Here is a 19,118-nt window from a genome sequence, read left to right on the forward strand (position 1 = left end):
ACGTCAGAAGTTGTCGAGATTGCCAGCGCCGCAAAGTTCCACCACTAAAACCAGCCGGTCTGCTTCAGCCTGTCCGACCTCCTTGCTCACCTTTTGAACAAGTCGGGATGGATTTACTCGGCCCATTTCCCAAGTCTTCGGCTGATAACCGCTGGATCGCCGTCGCCACCGATTACCTCACTCGATACTGCGAAACACAAGCCGTTCAGCGAGCTACTGCTTCAGATGTTGCTAACTTCTTTATCAAAAATATCGTCCTTCGACATGGTGCTCCCGCTGTCGTCATCACAGACCGTGGTACGGCCTTCACTGCCCAGTTGGTCCGAGATATTCTGCAGCTGAGCGGAACAACGCACCGTACGGCAACTGCGTATCACCCGCAGACTAACGGTTTAACAGAGCGTCTCAACAAAACGATTGCGGATATGCTTTCCATGTATGTTGCCACGGATCATAAAAATTGGGACGAACTGCTCCCGTATGTGACATTCGCGTACAACACTGCCCTACAAGAAACCACCGAGTTTCCTCCTTTTCGTCTGGTCTACGGACGCGACGTCACCACTATGCTCGACGTGATGCTCCTACCAACTTCGTCTCAACCTACCGCACCAGATACAGACGCCTTTGTTCAGCGTGCCGAAGCGGCGCGGCACCTTGTGCGGCAACGAATTCTATCCCGACAAAGTCAAGATGCTCGTCGATACAACATAAGCCATCGAGACGTCACATACAACCCGGGAGATCTTGTATGGGTTTGGACCCCTATACGTCAACGAGGCCGGTCAGAAAAATTATTGCGCCGATACTTTGGACCCTACATAGTTTTGCGTCGTCTAAATCCTGTCAACTACGAAGTTATTCCAGCCGACACTTCGCACCACTCCCGTAGACCACGTTCCTCTGACATTGTTCATGTTACCAGGATGAAGCCTTACCATTCGCGCTGACTCTCATCTACAAACTTTGTGATGCGGCCCCTGTCGTCTCGTCCGTTCTCTTTCTCATTTCTTTTATTTTTTCCTTGTGGCATTTAACATCTCCCCAACTTTATTTATTTATTTATTTTTTTTTGGAGGGAGGGGTAATGGCACGCACTAGTTACGCTAGAGGTCGAGGAAGAAGAAGTGTGCGTGGTAGCTGCCGCAAACACGAACTGTAAACGGCTGTTCGCTTAGAACTGACTGACTGGCTTTTCCTCTCGTGACAATATATCTGACATGGTCTTTTCTTTCGTGTTCCAAAGAAAGCCCGTGAAATATGAAAACGTACCATGTAACGGGGTGCTTGCGCACTCTTATTGTGCTGCTCTCAAGCATGTGATTTATGAACAAGGTCGGCTACAGCGGGACTGGCGCGCGACAGGGCGTTATGCCTGGTGCACGTATCTGGGCATGCGGATCTTACTGCATGACGATGCAAATGCATGCTGCTGGCCGAGCCTTGCCTAAGCAATAAAGCATCTAAGACCACAAAAAAGAAAAGACGAAAGCAGCATTTTTATTCTGCTTGAAAGAAGGAAAGGGCGAAGTGCATGAGAACGATGGAAGGCGATGACAGCATCTACAATTTTGCCTTTGTACACAAATGACTTCGTAGTAGTTTTCGAATTGAACCATGGTGCTACAATTTTAAACTTTCCAGCTCGAATAACAGCGGATAAATCCCAGGGGGAAAAAACCTAACTACTGTATTTACTTGAATCTAACGCGCACCTTTTTTCCGATAAAATGGGTCCAAAAATTGCATGTGCGTTAAAATCGAGAACAACCCTAAATCCGCATTACCATATGGCCATCGGCATTAGAAAAATGGCCGCCTCGTACTGCTTCTAGCCTAGCTGCCATAGCTTCCTCCATGTGCATACCTCCATGTTGTATGTGTAACCAGGCGCTGGTGTAACCTAGTCTAGCGCCTGTATTCCCATTTTCTGCGTTTATTCAATCAGCATGGAAGCTCCGACTGCGAAGACACGCCAAGTCCACCATGTTGCCGCATTTAAAAGGAAAGTTATCATGTGCACGGAGACGGACAGAAAGGGCTGCATCACAGGCGTTCGGAGTTCCCGAAACTTGCTCGCGGGACTGGCGCAAACAGAAGGAGAATATTTTCACCAGCAAAGCAACAAGGAAGAGTTTCAGTGGACCAAAGCAGGGCCACTTCGCCGAAATAGAAGAGCTGCTCACGGAATATGTGCAAGAGCAGCGAGCGGCACAGCGGCCTGTGACAACCGAACAGAATCAAGTGGCCGCGTCTGGCTTCACACTTGTGCACCGTAACCTGCGCGTCATTCCCTCAGAGAGTGCGCCCGCAGGCTGTTCCAGTTGACCGGATGTAGATCATACCTTATGTATCTCGTTTGAACCAATCCCAGCGAACTGCATTATATCCAGTGCTCCTCAGGCGCCTGTATCCCTGCGTGTTCTCTACAGCAACACTATTTGGCTGTGACCAGCGTTAAGCAGCAGATATGGCTTACTTTGATGAGGAACGAGCAGATATGGTTTTGGCTCTAGGTGCGTGAAGTGAACATGGAAGGCGCGTAGTTGAGCTATTTCAACACTGGCATCCGGGTACACGTCCGAGCTCAATGACGATTGTGCGTGCATATGAAACGTTGAGACAGATTGGGACTTTTACGAAAAAACAACATAAATCTTCAATCCTGGGCGAGGACGTGGAGACAGATATTCTGCCAAAGTTTTCTTCAGACCCACATGCAAGTGTTCGTAGTGTGGGTGCTGAAGCTGGAGTGTCAAAGTCTTCAGTGTGGAGAGTACTTAAGAAGAGGCAACTTCATCCGTACCATGTGCAGCTGCACCAGATGTTAGAGCCCCTCGATTTCCAAAATCGAAAGGGCTTTGCAAGCTGAATTATAATCAAGACGGAAGAGGACCCATGCTTTGTCAACTAAATAGTGTCAACAAATACTGAGAAGCTACCTTCTCACGTAATGCCCAAGTGAACATCCACAACATTCACCATTGGAGCAATGAAAACCCTGTCTGGGTTTTGAAGACACATCACCAATATCAGTGGTTGGTTAATGTGTGGTGTGGAATATATAGTGGCACTATCATTGGCTTCGTGCTTTTTTGATAACACACTTACAGGTGAAAGATATGTTAATGACATCCTTGATGGGACGCTTGAGGATTTTCTTTGCAAAGTTCCATAGGCCAGGATGAAGGGTTTTTGGTATCAGCATGATGGTGCTCCTCCCTCACACAGCAGCAGCAAAGCTTGCAAATGGCTGCATGAAGTATTCCCGCAGCAGTGGATTGGACGGCATGGGCCCATTGCTTGACCGGCACGGCCGCCAGATTTAACTCCACTCGAATTCTTTCTCTGTGGCTACATAAGGACCAAGTATACTGGACACCCGCCACAACATAAGAGAACCTAAAAGAAAATATAAGACAAGTCTGCAACTCCATCCCTGATACCACGATCAAGAATGCCTCTGAAAAGGTGCCTATGAGATGCCAAATGTGCAGTGCAGCAGATGGTGACCTCTACGAACACGCATTATAATCAAAGGGCGCTTTTTGGATTGGAAGTCACTGGAAAATCATTCCAGCACTAACATCGCCTCCCCATCCAGCCCGATTACACTCCATCGGCAGGCTGCCAGCTCTTGCCCATTTCAAGAATAAAAAAATAAAGCTATGTTCTTGTTCTCTTTCGTCTCCTTAGACGCTTTATCGCTTCGGCACCGCTCGGCCAGCAGCACATATTTGCGCCATCATGCGATAAGAGCCGCATGCCCAGATACCAACACCAGACATGACGCCCTGTTGGGGCCAGTCCCGCTGCAGCCGACCTTGTTCATCCATAGCACGCCTGAGAGCAGCACAATAACAGTGCGCAAGCGTCCCGTCACGTCATATTTTTTTCATCTTTCACAGGCTTTCTTTGGAACGTGGAAGAAAGGACCACGTGAGATTTATTGTATTGAAAACAATTTATTGAAAGGTTTCTCAAGGTACTCTACAACTCTGTGTATCACACTTAGGGTCTGCAGCCAATACTTAAAACGTTGATTAATTAAACGTAACTAATCCGTCAGTTAAGGGGAAAAGAAAAAATAGCCTGAGTAACTCTAGGACAGTGCCAACATATGCATTCGGTTCAACTCGCGTCCGGAGTGCCTTTCATTTTTAAAACTTTGGCTCAAGTTATGTGGGACCACCTGCATGTAGAAACAAAGCGCTGCATGAGCAGAGGTCTGTCGGCAGTGGCTGCTGTGAAACGCGCCCATGCATCACCTACGCGCTGCTCCTCGCGATCTTTCGATTAGCAAGGGAGTCGCGCCACCACTTCATCCGTTTGCAATGTGCCGCATGAGACAGACTGTCTGCGCCAGCCAATATATTGCGAAATGAAAAGACGTATACAGCTGTGCTCTAATTTCGCATTAGGGAGTATCGTAATTGTCGGCGAAATTTTTTTGTTTCCAGGATTTCGCTTTCTTTTTCCTCTCGGTGAAGCCAGTAGTCAGATTTATTTGTTATAAGGAATAACACAGCATGGGAACATTGCAGTACGCAGTCTATTTTACCATAGAATCCATGCACAAAAATTCATGGTGCCGAGACTTCTTATTGTTACACTAGAGTGTTTTTATAAAGAGTAATGGTACTATAGGCGGGTTAAACTGTACTTCTTTTTAATTAAAAAGTTTTTATGTCTGTCCTCTTCTTTTTTTGTGCAACCTGATTAAACAATTACCGCTTATAACAACTAAATTTCCTTGGCACTTGAGTATTGTTAAAAGAGTGTACGATTCTATTTTGAATTGTCGCCAGTGTGTTAAATTTTAATTGGCTGAAGGCCTTATCCACATGTACAGATGTGTTGAATAACTCAGCCACTTCAACTCCAAGTTTTGTGCAGGTAATCCTCTGCATCCGATGCCATGCTCCACAAAGGTTTCTGTTGAGCAGCAACATACCTCGATCACCATCAGGTGGCTGGGAAGAAGGTCCCAGTCAATGGGAACCACAGGAATCTGGCTGACTTCCGGCAACAGCTCCTTCAGCTCCGACCAGGAGGAGTCATCTCGCCAGACTGCTCTCAGTTGCTCGTCCTTACTGCGTGACATGCCTGCAACAGCGATGAAGAGTGTAGTCTCTGTCAGTTTAAGGCCCGCAATCAAGGCACGTATCCAGCAGTTTAATCCAAACAAACCCACATTGTAAGAGCAAACATAGAAGGTCTTGGAAGGATGCATTGAGATACCATGTTCAGAGCATGGCAAACCAGAAATTCTCAGCAACATCCACAGGAGAAACGAAAAAATGCTTAAGGCGTGTGTGGGCTAAGTATGATGGAAGCTGCACTTCCAAGGGACACTATAGAGAAATACAGTAAAGCCTCATTGATACTATCCATTTATGTACGATTTCCCGGCACCACAATCAGGAATCCAGAAGATGGCCCAGTACAGACGGGCTTCTTTTTTACCCATTCGTAGGTTCCCGAAAAACACGATCCTTTGACACCAGCATTCAATACATCGCCAAATTGTGATCATATGATACGCTTTCCAGATGCTAGATTTTATGTACACAAGAAACGGCACGAGGTGCACGTGATCGAGCAAAGTAGCGGCCCGCCACTCAGCTCCCCTGTAATACTCACCCACCCATCTCGAGTGAAAATGTTGGAGCACACTGAGTTTCCTATTCTAGTATCGGCAAACCCGTTACCGCATTGTCACGTGCAGCATTCACAGCTATCGTTGCCATTCCTATTGCGATAAGCATATTCATCTATCTGTTTCACAGCGTGCTAGGCGTAGTGCCGTTGGAGATGTACTGCACGCATTTACCATAAAAATGCGCATATAATACGAGGTTTTTTTCCTATTATTAACATCCCAAATTTTCGCTTCGTACTATATGCAGATCAGAACAAAAATTTCAGTCAGAAATTTGGGCTAGAAGCTTTGGTTTCATTATTACTGCGTAGCTATGGCTTGAGTTCGTTATTGCTGTGTGGTTGGCTTCCTTTTTGCTACGTGGCTACCGCTTGGTTTCGTTATTGCTGCGTGATTACAGCATCGTTTCTTTATTGTTGAGTGCGCACCTTGGCAGCACACGTGCAAACCACGCTTCGTGAAGTGCATCTTTTTTATTCCACATTGAAGGACCAAGATGTTCGGACCACGAAAACAGTACTCTGCTGCTTTCAAGAGAAAGGTTATTTTAGCCGCACAGAACATCGGCAACAATGCGGCTGGGAGGCAGTTTGGCGTCAACGAGGCAAGCATTTGTGGATGGCATTGACAGAAGGAAGACCTTTTCGGGTGCAGTGGAATGCGAAGAAACTTTCGCGGCCCGAAGAGTGGGACATTCCCGGAAATCGAACTCACCCTGACGGAGTTCGTACGCCAACAGCGAGCCGCGCATCTAGCTGTGAGCATGGAGCTTATGCAGGCAAAAGCTGAGGAGCTTGCAAGAGAAAAAGGGCTACCGAGCTCCGCCTTCAAAGCGAGCAAGCACTGGATTTATCGCTACATGTGCTGTGCTGAATTTTCCTTACGTCGCCGAACTTCGATTTCGCAAAAGCTGCCCAAATCGTTCAAAGAGCTGCTTGTGGCTTTCCAGCGCCATGCTATTTCGCTGCACAAGTCCAAGAACTTCCAGCTAGGGCAAATCGGCAATGCTGACCAAACGCTGGTTTATCTGGACATGCCATCGCTCCTCACCGTGCACGAAAAGGGCTCTAAACAAGTTTATGTTCAGTCCACTGGCAATGAGAAAGTGCGAGTTACTGTCATGTTGTCGTGCACGGAAGACGGATGCAAGCTCCCGCCCTATGTCGTCTTCAAGCGCAAGATAGTGCCTAAAGGTGAGGAGCTGCCAAAAATGTGGTGAGATGCCATGAGAAAGGCTGGATGAATAAAAATCTTGTGCTTGACTGGATAAAGTCCGTCTTATGTAGGCGGCCCGGCGCACTGTTGTCGTTCCCGTCCATCCTCTTGCTGGACGCATTTCGTTGCCATTTGGCCGACTCAGTGAAGAGGCTGTTGTGCGAATCCAGCACTGAACTCATCGTTATCCCAGGCGGGATGATGTCTCAGCTGCAGCCTTTAGAATAGCAGTGTGTTCAATGGGGCTTGTTGGTTCATCTTAGAATAAAAACAGGAACAACACAACACAGGACAGCGCTCTGTCCTGTGCTCTTTACTCGCTCGTCCTGTGTTGCGCTGTTCCTGTTTTTATTCTAAGCCTTTAGATGTTAGCGTGAACAAGCTGTTCAAGAATGCGGTCAAGCGGTGTTACACAGATTGGATGCACTCAGGTGAGCCTGCAGTGACGCCGACCGGGCAGCTGAAGCGGGCTTCACCAGCCATGCTATGCAAGTGGATTGTGGACGCATGGGCCAGCATACCAGAGGACCTCGTGCGCAGCGCATTCAAGAACTGCGGCATCTCGAACGCGCTCGATGGCACAGAGAATGAGTGCCTCTGGGAAGATATGTCTGACAAGGAACTATCCGAAGAGAGTGCAGCCGAGGAAGACAGCGATCGAAGTGCGGAGTGCAATTTAAATAATTTTCCTAGAGTTTTCTTAACTCGTATTATATGTGGATAAAACTTTTTTTTTCTATTTCACGTCCCAAAAATTTCACCTCGTACTATATGTATGCGAGTTCGTATTATACGCAGTTTTTTACGGTAATAGGCAACAACCCAAACGCATTTTCGTTCCCTCCTACGGGCAGCATGAAGTGAGTGCCATATTTTGCGCTGACGGCATATTAGGCATCATATTCTGGTGTTGCCCACCAGCTCGATTTCGTTTCGGTGCAATAGGAAAACAACAATGAGCGTCTTGGGTTGCTCGGACCCCACCAGCTTGACACGTGTCATTGTTTCGCATGGCAGCATTTCGCACCGAGTGGGCACGTGAAAACTTCCCCTCACAATTTCCTGCTCGAGGAAGCCACTGACACAGGAGGGCAAATTTAAGCTTGCCGAGGCCGTAAAAACGACGACACGCGTCTCTGGCTGCTCGGGTTCTACCTGCTCGGGGGGTGCCGGTGTCGCGTGCTGCAGTGATTTGACAGTCGAGTCTGTCAATATTTTTGCGACTTCAGATTGTGTGTTTTCCCACTTAGTACATATTTCCTTGCGCTTATTTCTAAAACATATGAACGGGGTTCTACTGTACGTCAAGTTGGGCTGCGCTAGTAAACTGTTTCTGCAATTGCAAAACGGCTCTTCTACGTGGAGAGGACACTTCGCGAGTCAGAAATGACACAAAAACACAAAAAAAAGATGAGTAGCAATGCTGCACCTTCAGTTTCCACTCAAGCCTGCCATGCCGTCATGAATTTTGACAGCATTTATTTCGGCTTACCTAATTGATAGCACACTTTCTTTCTTCCACAACATGCTTTCTATATAAAAAAAAAAAGAACGTCATATCCTTTCGGAACTGTCAGACCTTTGCACCAATCTTCCACTTCCGTGCAAATACCCGTTGCATATGTGGCATTGGCAACTAATGGTGGTGCACTTGTCCCCTTCATTATTGTGGCTAACAAAAAAATACACAGTAGCCATAATTGGACTGCAAAATGCAGACAAACGGTCTTGAAACAAAAGGCAGCATAATACCTTGACCCTGTAAGGCCCAAACACAGTTCTATATGTAGGAAAATTGGAACAAATTGTTGACATTTATATCAGGCCATGCAGACTACATTTGTAAAGAAAAAAAAAAAAGAACAAGGAAGTTGTTTATCAGTTAAAACTTAATTACTGAATTAATTAATTAGTGATTGGTTTGTCAAACTATCCCCAGCTGAAACTTCATTCCAGCATGTCAATGATGCAACTATGCGACTTTGCATAATGTTTCTCTCACTTCAATCAGCATTTTGAGGTACCAAACTAAGCGTAGCATATAAGATACATTGGGTGTTTCAGAGTTGAGGGACACTAAAGAAAAATATTAAGTAAAATTAGATTGAAGGACTAGGCTTCTGTAAGAACGAATTTGTTGTTCATAGCGAGGACAGAGCTTTTGTAAGCGAGAAAGCGACGAAAATTAATCATCTTAGTGGCGTCACCTATTTTGGACTACAGCACCTCTCATGTGACGCTGGCACTGGCCGATTAACAGACAGCTGCGGAGAGAATGGTCCTGTGTGGATTACACCAACTCATTCAGTGGTTTAGAAGTACTAAAGAAAGAATGTTGCAAACGAACAGAGACAAGATAGAAAACATGGACAAGCGCAGACTAGCAACAATGGCTTATCTTGAAAAACACGCCAAATATATACCCTGGCATAAACACGTGTGGCACCTTAAAGGGCTTCTCACCAGGTCTGGCCATTTTGAGTTGACAAAATGGCCAAAATGGCCGCAGGCACCGAAACTATGCCATTTTCTACCGTGTTCCAGTGCGTGACCATGCTCTGCGATCTGCTTGTTCTGCCTCAGTATTCGTGTAGCACTGAATTATACCACTAGTCATGCATCCTTGTGCACAGCGCGCAAGATCGTGGCAAAACACGACATTCAGAACAACTTGCGTGCGACGCAGTCAGCAAAAGTGTGCAGTGCAGCAAAAAAAAAAAACAAGACGAAAAAAAAGGCAAAAAAAAAAAAAAGATGAAGCCGGGGCCCGCGACGTATGCATCATGCAATCCTTGAGGTCCGATATGGGTGAATACAGGGAAGGAATTTCACTTGCGGAGGCTCGACGGGGCTAGAGGAGAAAGTGCCTTGCTTGGCAGTGGAGCTTGCCTCCTGAAATCATGGGTTCGCAACACTGAAATATTTCTATCTCGGCTATTAATGAGCCAATTTGAAAAATTTGGGGGGCAGAACACTCCCTAGAGGGCAAATAACAATTTCCAGCGTATAACTAAAATTTGCTATGGGGCCTGGTGAGGGGCCCTTTAAAGATTAGTGGTTAAATAATCAAGTTCTAGTTTGTGCAAACTCATTGATGGCCTCACCCCGCACATGTCACAGGACTTGTGAATAAAGAATGCTTCAGCAATCTCCCTCGCTATTCTATCTTTGTGTCTTGACAGCACCTTGGTTTCTTTTAGCAACGGTTTGCACTTACATTCCTTGCGATATAGGCGCAGATTAGATGACAGGTGCCCTTTCAAAGGAGCTCTGTGGTCCTTTAATCGGTTATTCAAACATTGTCCTGTTTGGTCGGCGTACCATTTCCCGCAAGACAGGGGAATGCGACACACTACACCCTTTCCACAGTCAACCAATCCATCACTGTGTTTGACATCACAATCACTTCACTTCTGTGTATTCCCTTCAACCTTTTTTCCTGCCGTTACGCAGATGCGGCTCAATTTATTTCTTGCCGAGAAGACAACATTTACGCCAAATCTACTACCGATTTTTTTCATGCGATGAGACAAGGTGTGCAGATACGGAATACTGGCAACTGGCTTATCATTGGCGTTGACCTCTCTTGTCATGACACCTCTTGCTTCCAATTTTAACTTCCTCAGTAATCTTTCACTGAGCGAGGCTAAAGTACCTACTGGATAACTTGATTGCCCGAGCCTATTCAGATGATTAGAAAAAGCTTCACTCATTCGGTGCAGGCAGGACTTGCGCAATGCGGCTTCAAAACAGGATGCGGCAATAACATTCTTCACTAGCTTCGAGTGACCAGAACGGAAATCCAGGATGGGCTTCACAGACCTCGGCGAATACACCCAACAGGCATGCTCACCCCCAATTAGGATATTTATATCCGAAAACTGTATGCTCTGCTCCCTAGGTACGTCAAAAATGAAGTTCAGACCACGACCCTAGTCCTTAAATATCATGAGCACATTCACTCTGGTACTGATACAGCCATTCGCTTCAATGAAAACAAGGTAAAATAAGACATTGCTTTCAATGCAACGCCTTCCAAAACACCCACTAGGTCACAATCAAAGCTGCTCAGGAAAATTTCACTAGGTATTGCCGCCACGTGGGAATCTATACAAACTCCCGATCTCTAGGTATAAACTTCATCAGACCAAGAGACCAGCATCGAGGATAAATACACCGACAGCAGTTCCAGTAATGCCCCCACAGAAACACCACACTGTCTTGGAAATACAGAATCGCGGGCGATTCAAATCGAAGAGCAGTAGCGGGACCTACAGTGGCAATTTTCTATGCAACAAGGTCATACACTGGAACACACACAACAATGATAGACTTCGAAACGTATAATATGTATATCAATAAAACCCAGCTGAACATTTTTCTTTATGTCCCTTTGAGAAAAGCTGCCAGGCCCAACGCTTTATTCACAATCGCCTGAAGACCCCTTAAAAAAGTCATCTTTCAGGCACTAAAATTAAGGCTACAGCATTCCAAAACCAGTGGATGTACAGTACACATTCAAATAAGGCACTTGATTTGTGGCTTGCTTTCACTGCACTTACCTGTTGCAACAGACAGTAGGAAGCTGCTGTATGCAGCGACGTACGTGACTCCACCTTTCTCCTCATCAAACCTGTTTCAGACATAAAACGAGAGAGCAACTATGAGAGAGAGTCACTAGAATCCCTACAATTATGTTGATCTATCAGCAGCCACCGAAATGAATGACAACTCTGTATTTCTGTTTCGATTTCTTTGGTCTTTTTGAGCAGATACAAGAAAAAAAGCAGTTGTATTCAAGTTGTAGGTATGTGGGTTGGTCTTTTGCAGAGTGCTGCATAAAAATACTCCCATTTACCAATCTCACCTGTAGCCTGGCAGAACATAATGCCTTATTTACTCGAACCTAACACGCACTTTTGCAATAAAATGTGTCCATAAATTGCATGCGCATTGGAATTGAGCACCACCCTAAATCTGCGTTACCACATCGCCATCGGCATTTCAAGATGGCCACCTCGTATGCACTTCGAGCCTTGCTGCCATAGCTTTCTCCATGTGCTGTAGTACGTGTGCTTAGGCAATGCTTCCTTCGGATTAGGTTAGTGCACCGTCTGCCTTCCCGTTTTCTGCGTTTGCTCTATCAGCATGGAAGTGCCGACTGCAAAGACATGCCGAGTTCATCACGATGCTGCAATTAAAAGGAAAGCGATCGCGCATGTGGAGACGGACAGAAATCGGGCCGCATCAAGGGCGTTCGGAGTTCCCGAAAGTTGCATGCGGGACTGGCACAAACAGGAGAGGCGTACTACGCCGGCAGCTGCTATGTACGCCGCGACGCTACCTTGAAAGCAATCTGCAACGGAGACAGGAGTCTACGCACCTAGGCGCACTGCACTGTGTTCTCGTTGCTTAGTTCACGTCAAAGCGAGAGGCTGCACAAAGGTCAATTCCCTCACTTCCCTCACTCCAGCATTTAAAGGGCTGGTGCGGTTATTGAGTGAGACGTGCTCATGTTTGCTTGTGCAAACATGACACCATATTTGTTAATTTAGTTAGTAAACAAATGTTTAAAAGTGTATACGGCTGATAAAACTACTATCCTTACTTTTCGTATAGCTGTCTACTAATTTGCTATCATAATCGATGCTTCGCCCTTCGGGCGAAACTACGACTTTTTTTATTTATCGCAACTTTAGTGCACTGGGAGTAAATTTTTTTTTCCTCCAAATGAGGGAAAGTTGTATGTCTGTACGAAAGAATGAGGTGTGCGGTACTGTAAAGGAATTTTCTTTTTTTAGGTCACGGCAAACGGCTGTGGGTTACAATCAAGGCCGTTTTCTTTTTTTTCTTTTGGTCACGAAAAATGAGTGCGCATTACAATCGAGGGCACATTAGAATCGGGTAAATACGGTAGTTATTAGGGGTGTGCAAATACTAGAATAGTATCACCAAATCAAATCGAATAGTGAATGGTCAAATAATTCGATTCACGAATCGAATATCTACAATTTGAATTTTCAAATGTTTGGTATACAGTTAAACTTTGATATAACAAACTTCAAGATAGCGAAATTCTCAATGTAACAAAGTATTTAACATATTGTAACTTCTTGTCTATAATATGCCATGTATTTTTAACCTCAATATAATGAAGTGTGTTTATACACGATTGCAATATAACGAAATTTCACTGCCACTGTGATGGAATACCTAGACAACGAATGGAAACTTCCATGCATGGAGATGGTCAAATGGTTGAATTACATGTGGCTGCTTGCAAACACACCTCTCAAATCGCGCAACCGAAAGCAACCGCCGAAGCAGAGCAGTGTGATGTTCCATATACAGTAAAACCTCGTTAAACTGCACCCGCTTAAACAGTAGTTTCTTACCGCTTAAACCCGCTTAAACAGTAGTTAAAAAGTAGTAAAGTCAAATCCCCGACTCAGCGGCCATTGAACATAATGTGTTTTGTATTTGCATAAACCATACCAGCTTATTGCGTACGTATTGGTTAACACATACTGTTTCCACTTTTTGTCGCGCAAGCACGGCGGTGCGTCGTCTCCATCGGGCTGCCCAGCAGAACAACTACCCTCAGAGATCAGCACAATGACCTCCAAGTTCCCTGTGCGTTTGCGCGTTAAGCCACATCATCATTTCAGCGCCGTGCCAGAGAGCGTTATGGCATCATGCAAGCAAGAACTAGCATCATGCCGAAACTCGGATATAAAAGGCGCCAGGTGCTTAGCTTAGAAGAAAAATGAGACATCGTTCATGCTGGGTCTACTGTTGACTATGGTGTGTGGCATTAGGATTGCAAAGAAGTTGCTTGGCAGCGCTGCTGTGACCGCAAAGAGATGTCGGCTACGAGGTTCGACTTTTCGCCATCATTGCCTCTGTTGTTGCCGAAGTGTCGCCTAGCGACACTGATAAGGACGACACGGAAAGCGACAGCACGGGCGATTCAGGCCCACCAGTGGCAGAAGCTGCGCGTTACGTCAGCCTCGTGAGTGCAATCGTCGCGACGAGAACAGCACCCGGCAATGAAAAAGGCACACAGAGACTTCTGCAGCACTACCGAGCGCATGCATGGAGAATACATAATGCCACCGAAGAATCTGCCATGCGAGTGTTTGCCGAGGAGAGGGGGCAGGCTAAAAAGCTGGCATGCAGCTTCAGTAAGTTTGAGGCCGCTTTCGTCGTGCTAGGCCACCGCAGCATCAAACGAAAATAACACTTTTGTCGCGCGAAGTGAATAAATACTGCACGTATTTTCCCCTTTCATCGCACTCTCTCCGTGTTCCATTTTCGACAGGCAAGTGGGCGATCATGCTATTTCGGTTAAACAGTACTACCGTGTAGTATGTACTTTTTCCGAGCTCCGGCCAACTACGGTTTAATGAGGTTTCACTGTAGTACTAATATTCGCGTGGTCACCATCTTGCTCGCATTCTTTCATGCAGTGCTCGACAACCTTTAGTGCAACACATTCAGCACACCAATAAAATTTCCTGACCGCAAAAGCACGACATGACCTTGTACCAGCGCCGACAGCTCGAACAGAGAGCCGTTTTTAACTCATTCCCTCAAATTCATGCCTTAAATTCTTGTATTTCACACAATGGTTAGAGAACAAAAGGGCCAGAAGCGACGACTTCCCTCTTACTTTGGATGCATAATGATTACACTAACTGATGACTGCAGTGAAGAATGGCAAAGAGGTGTGGAAGAAAAAATAAATAAAAAGGCAGGAATGTGACAATCTTCCACAGCACAGGGGCCTTGCCATTCAAAGCCAAGACTACCCCCAACACTAATTTCTGCTTCTCCTTTTCCTCTTACCTCCCCTTGAGCAGCTGAAGCAAGTACAGCAGTACAGACGTCGGCAATGGGTCAAGTGTTGCAGCATACAGCGCTTCAAAATGCTCCTTCTCCAAGCAGGGTACACGACAGATGAGCTCCACAAGTGTACGTTGGTCTTCCAGTTGTGTCATCTGAGGTAGAAGTTCTGGAGCAGGAAAAAATTTTATGATTATACTAGTATGAATGGGGTGTCTTACTTCTCAAAGCCAGAGCTGGGCTGCAAGAGATGCTTAAGAGGCGGTCTCCCGATTCATTTTGACCACCTTGGTTTCTTTAACATTCACAGATATCTCAGTATGTACAAGGACAATTTCAGCCTTTCACCCAGCATCGAAACGCATACATCCTTTCCAGGAACAACACATGTACAACCTTGTGCTCAGAAAATGAATGCCAAAGCCCTCAAATTGTCTGACAGATCATATACAGACACATTCAAAACCTGCATTTCCAATTACAACCCTCAGAAATAAAAAAAAAGAGAAAATAAAGAGAAAAAAAATTTATACAGCCCACACCAACGATTGCATATAACAATGTTCAAGGGAGATAATTTATCAGAAAGAGAGACGTCGGCCTGAGCTAGTATGCTCTGGCTTGCTTCACTAAGCAGAAAAATAAGGAAAGGGGCAAAAAAAAGTTCACCAACGATTACAATACTCCCTAATGTGAAATTTGAGTGTAGCTTTACATGTGTTTTCATTTCACGATATATGGAGGCAAAGAATTTGAGAGAGACATGGAGCAGAGTCAGCAATCATCGAAAATCTGATCTGCAGGTCAAGCGTGTCAGCTTTTACATATGACTCGTCAAGGTGCCAGTGTAATTGGTGGTGCCGCTTGGCTTCCAGAAAGTACTACACAATTCGCGTTACACATAGAATCAGATTACAAAGCAATCGCACACCGTGACACTCAAAACAAGCACAAACGAGACCAAACCAAGCAAACCAAACAAGCGCGAGCAAGAGCTCATGAGAGCAGACGAGAGTACGAATCTAGCGGCCCGGCTGAGACAAGATATGAGCCCACGTAGAGCGGTTGGGCAGGTCCACATGAAACCAGTTCCCTGCACACACGTCACTGAAGAGGCCATTCTCATTGGTGTCTGCCATTTGCAGCTCGCGTCTTTCATCTGCCACTCTGCATTCGCTCTTTAATCTTTCACTGTTGTGCTCATTTGCTTGGTTACGCCACTGACACCGATGCTCGCCGCAGGAACGGGCCATCAAGAGCTGTGCTCTAATAGAGTCATGAAAGATGATGATGAGGACAGAAAGAAGGGATGCATATATGCAAGAAAACAGTGGTTTCCTTAAAGCTTTCAGTCTAGTGCAGTGATCTTCAAATACGGTAGAATCTCTTTGATACAATCCCGTTACGTACGATTTCCTGGCACCAACATCTGCGATCAATAACACAAAAATTCACCCAGTTGTGTTACATTTATATTTTACCGGTTCATACGTTCCCGGAAAACACTAACTTTCAGTACGAACAATTAGTACATCGCCAAACCACTATCATGTGATATGTTTTCCAGCTGTTAGATCCCATGTAAGCAAGAAAAGGCGCGAGGTGCGCACGATCGAGAACAGTAACAACCTGCTGCATCAGCTTACTCATAATGCCCACCAGCCTGTCTCACATGAAAACGCCGCCACGCACTAAGTTTCTTTTTCTGGTACAGTACCAGCAAATCTCCTCCTAGGTCATAGCACGTCACATTCATGGCTATCGCAGCTAACCCTATTGCGATAAGCATCTTCACCTATCTGTTTCACACCATATGGGGTGTAGTGCTGTCAGAAGCGTATTGTACAAAATTACTAGGCAATAAACCAAATGTGCCACCGTTCCCTGCTGCGGGCGGCGCAATGAAAGCGTCACATTTTGCTCCAGTGGTCCCCGGCATCACCCACCAGCTTGATTTCGTTATGGTTTCCCATCGCCGTCTCAGAACACTACACAAAAGGAAAACAACAAAACCTCCGGAGCCTCACCAGCTAGATGTGTATCGGCATCTCGTGCCTTGTACCACAGTTTGCGCGACGCTGCGCATTACGTAGATGTAAACTACAGTTGAGTCTGTCAAATTTTTTAGTTACCTACTTCAGATCGAATGTTTTCTTGGTTAGCACATTTTTCTCTCGCGTCTTTTTCCAAAACATATAAATTACGTTCTACTGTAGTCCAGAGCAGCCCTTGTAGCTGTTGTCACTACTTTGCAGTCACACATTGCGGAAAAGATAGTACTTTGAGACAATGTTTGCCTGCCAATGCTTGCTAGTGCAGAAGCCAGTGTCTTCCGCTGTGGTGCATAGAGAGGGTGACAATTTTCAAATCACACAAATAACTACATACAACAATGTTCAAATCTCTATATAAGCAAGCCGGCCAAATTATAGTTGTAAGGCACAGCTCCAGAAAGAATTTAACTTTGTATACTGGGTTGTCAACAAGTCTGCTGCTGCCCTCTTTCAAAGCACAATACAGTTTCATAGAAGAGTGTATGGCTGTAAAGCCTGTAGGGGGCACATCGTACCCATGACAATGTGCACAGTATCTACTACAGGCCACAGATCCATTGCCCACAGACCAAATGGATACATACCGTCGAAACCACTTATAGTGACACCAGTTTTATCAATATATCAGATATAACAATAAGCATCCAATGCACCACCAACTTTTATAAGTGTTCTATGGCAAAATAAACCACTTACTACAGCAGAACCTCGTTGCTATGTTGGCATTATGTACATTTTCCTGGCGCTAACGATCGTAATTGGTAAGACAAAAAATGACCCAATAGAGTTACGCTTATTTTTTACCAGTTCATATGTTCCCGGAAACACGTCACCAAACTGTGACCATATGATACATTTTCTGGCCACTATAGATCCCATGTAAACAAGAAAATGAGCGAGGCGCCTGCAATCGAGAACAGTTTATATAGCTGTCCGCAGTGGCAGCTTTAACGCAATGCTCGCCCACACATCTCGCACGAAAGCGCCAGCGGGCACTCAGCTTCTCATTTAAGTACTACCAGCAAATCTTCTCGGGGGTAGTTAAACACAGCATTCACAGCTATCACTGCCAATCCTATTGTAATAAGCATCTTCGCCTAACTGTTTCACAGCGTGTGGTGCCGTTGGAAGCGTAGCGCGTGCTTTTAATAGGCAATAACCGAAGTGCTCCGCCATTCACTGTTGCAGACTGCGATCGTATATGTTTTGCGCTAGATCCCACGTGAACAAGGCGTGACAGACGCACCATCAAGAACAGTATATAGCCACATGTCTCATGTGAAAACAATGGCGCGCACAGTTTCTTATTCTAGCCTCAGCAAATCTCTGCCCGGGTCATCGCACGCCGAATTCACAGCTATTGCCACGAAACCTACTGCAAAAAGCATCTTCACCTATCCGTTTTACAGCACATGGTGCGTATTGCCATTGGTAGCATACTGCACGCTTTTAGTAGGCGATAATCCAAATATGCCGCTGTTCCTTGCTGCAGGCGACGTGATGTGGGCATCATGTTTCGCTTCGGCGGCATCTGGTGTAGCCCACCAGCTCAGTTTAGTTTCAGTTTCCAGTCGCCCTCTTAAACACCACGTAATATGGCAACAGCAAAACGCGTCTCAGGCCACCAGCGCACCACCAGCTCGACACACGTCGGCGTCTCGTGCCACAACGATCCACATGATGCTTTGCATTACGTAGGTGTCAACAATAGTTGAGTCTATCAAATTGTTTTAGTTACTTCGGATCGTATGCTTTCCCGGTCAGTATGTTTTGTCTCACTGTTTTTCACAAAACGTATGAACAAGGTTTTACGGTATAATGCCCAAACGTCGTTTCATTGGTTATAACAATTAAACCTGGCTACTGGTTGTGTGCACCGAAAAAGAAAGCAGTATTGTCAGCAAAAAAAAAAAAAAAAGCGAACGAAACAAAGAAAGAAATGCCTATTTGCCACACTTTGTGAGGCTCATGCCGCATGGCATCTTTTTGTCAAGTCACATCGCTGGCCTCCCACACCCCACTCCCTTCCACTCCTCCACCGATGTCGGAGGGGTGGAAGGTAGAGGGGCCACAAAGTCGTGGTGTATGCAGCAAAAAGCAGTTGTGGCAAAGCGGCTTGCATTTTTTTTTTCTTTCCTGGGATGTCACTTTTTTTTTCAGCGCAGGCACCCAACAGACAGATTTAATTGTTATAAGCGATAACGTGGCAAGGGAACATTGTAGTGAGTGGTTTATTCTACCACAGAACACACACAAAATTTGAAGGTGCATTGGCTACCTATTATGTACGAGTACAGTTAAAACCAGTAATGCTATAAGTGGGTTAGACTATACTTCTTTCT

General features: G+C 45.6%; 1 protein-coding gene across 1 annotated transcript in view; it reads right to left on the reverse strand.

Annotated features, from left to right (window-relative positions):
- Positions 1 to 19,118, reverse strand: part of LOC126536433 (testis-expressed protein 10 homolog) — an 80,232-nt gene that overhangs the window by 25,971 nt on the left and 35,143 nt on the right. Inside the window, exons 10-12 of the mRNA XM_050183392.3 lie at positions 14,726 to 14,891; positions 11,440 to 11,510; positions 4,955 to 5,106 (exon numbers count right to left, since the gene is read on the reverse strand). Of these exons, the coding sequence (XP_050039349.1) occupies positions 4,955 to 5,106; positions 11,440 to 11,510; positions 14,726 to 14,891 (389 nt within the window). The remainder of the gene's footprint in view (positions 1 to 4,954; positions 5,107 to 11,439; positions 11,511 to 14,725; positions 14,892 to 19,118) is intronic.

Source organism: Dermacentor andersoni, chromosome 4, assembly GCF_023375885.2.
Source record: "Dermacentor andersoni chromosome 4, qqDerAnde1_hic_scaffold, whole genome shotgun sequence".
NCBI classification, from domain to species: Eukaryota; Metazoa; Arthropoda; class Arachnida; order Ixodida; family Ixodidae; genus Dermacentor; species Dermacentor andersoni.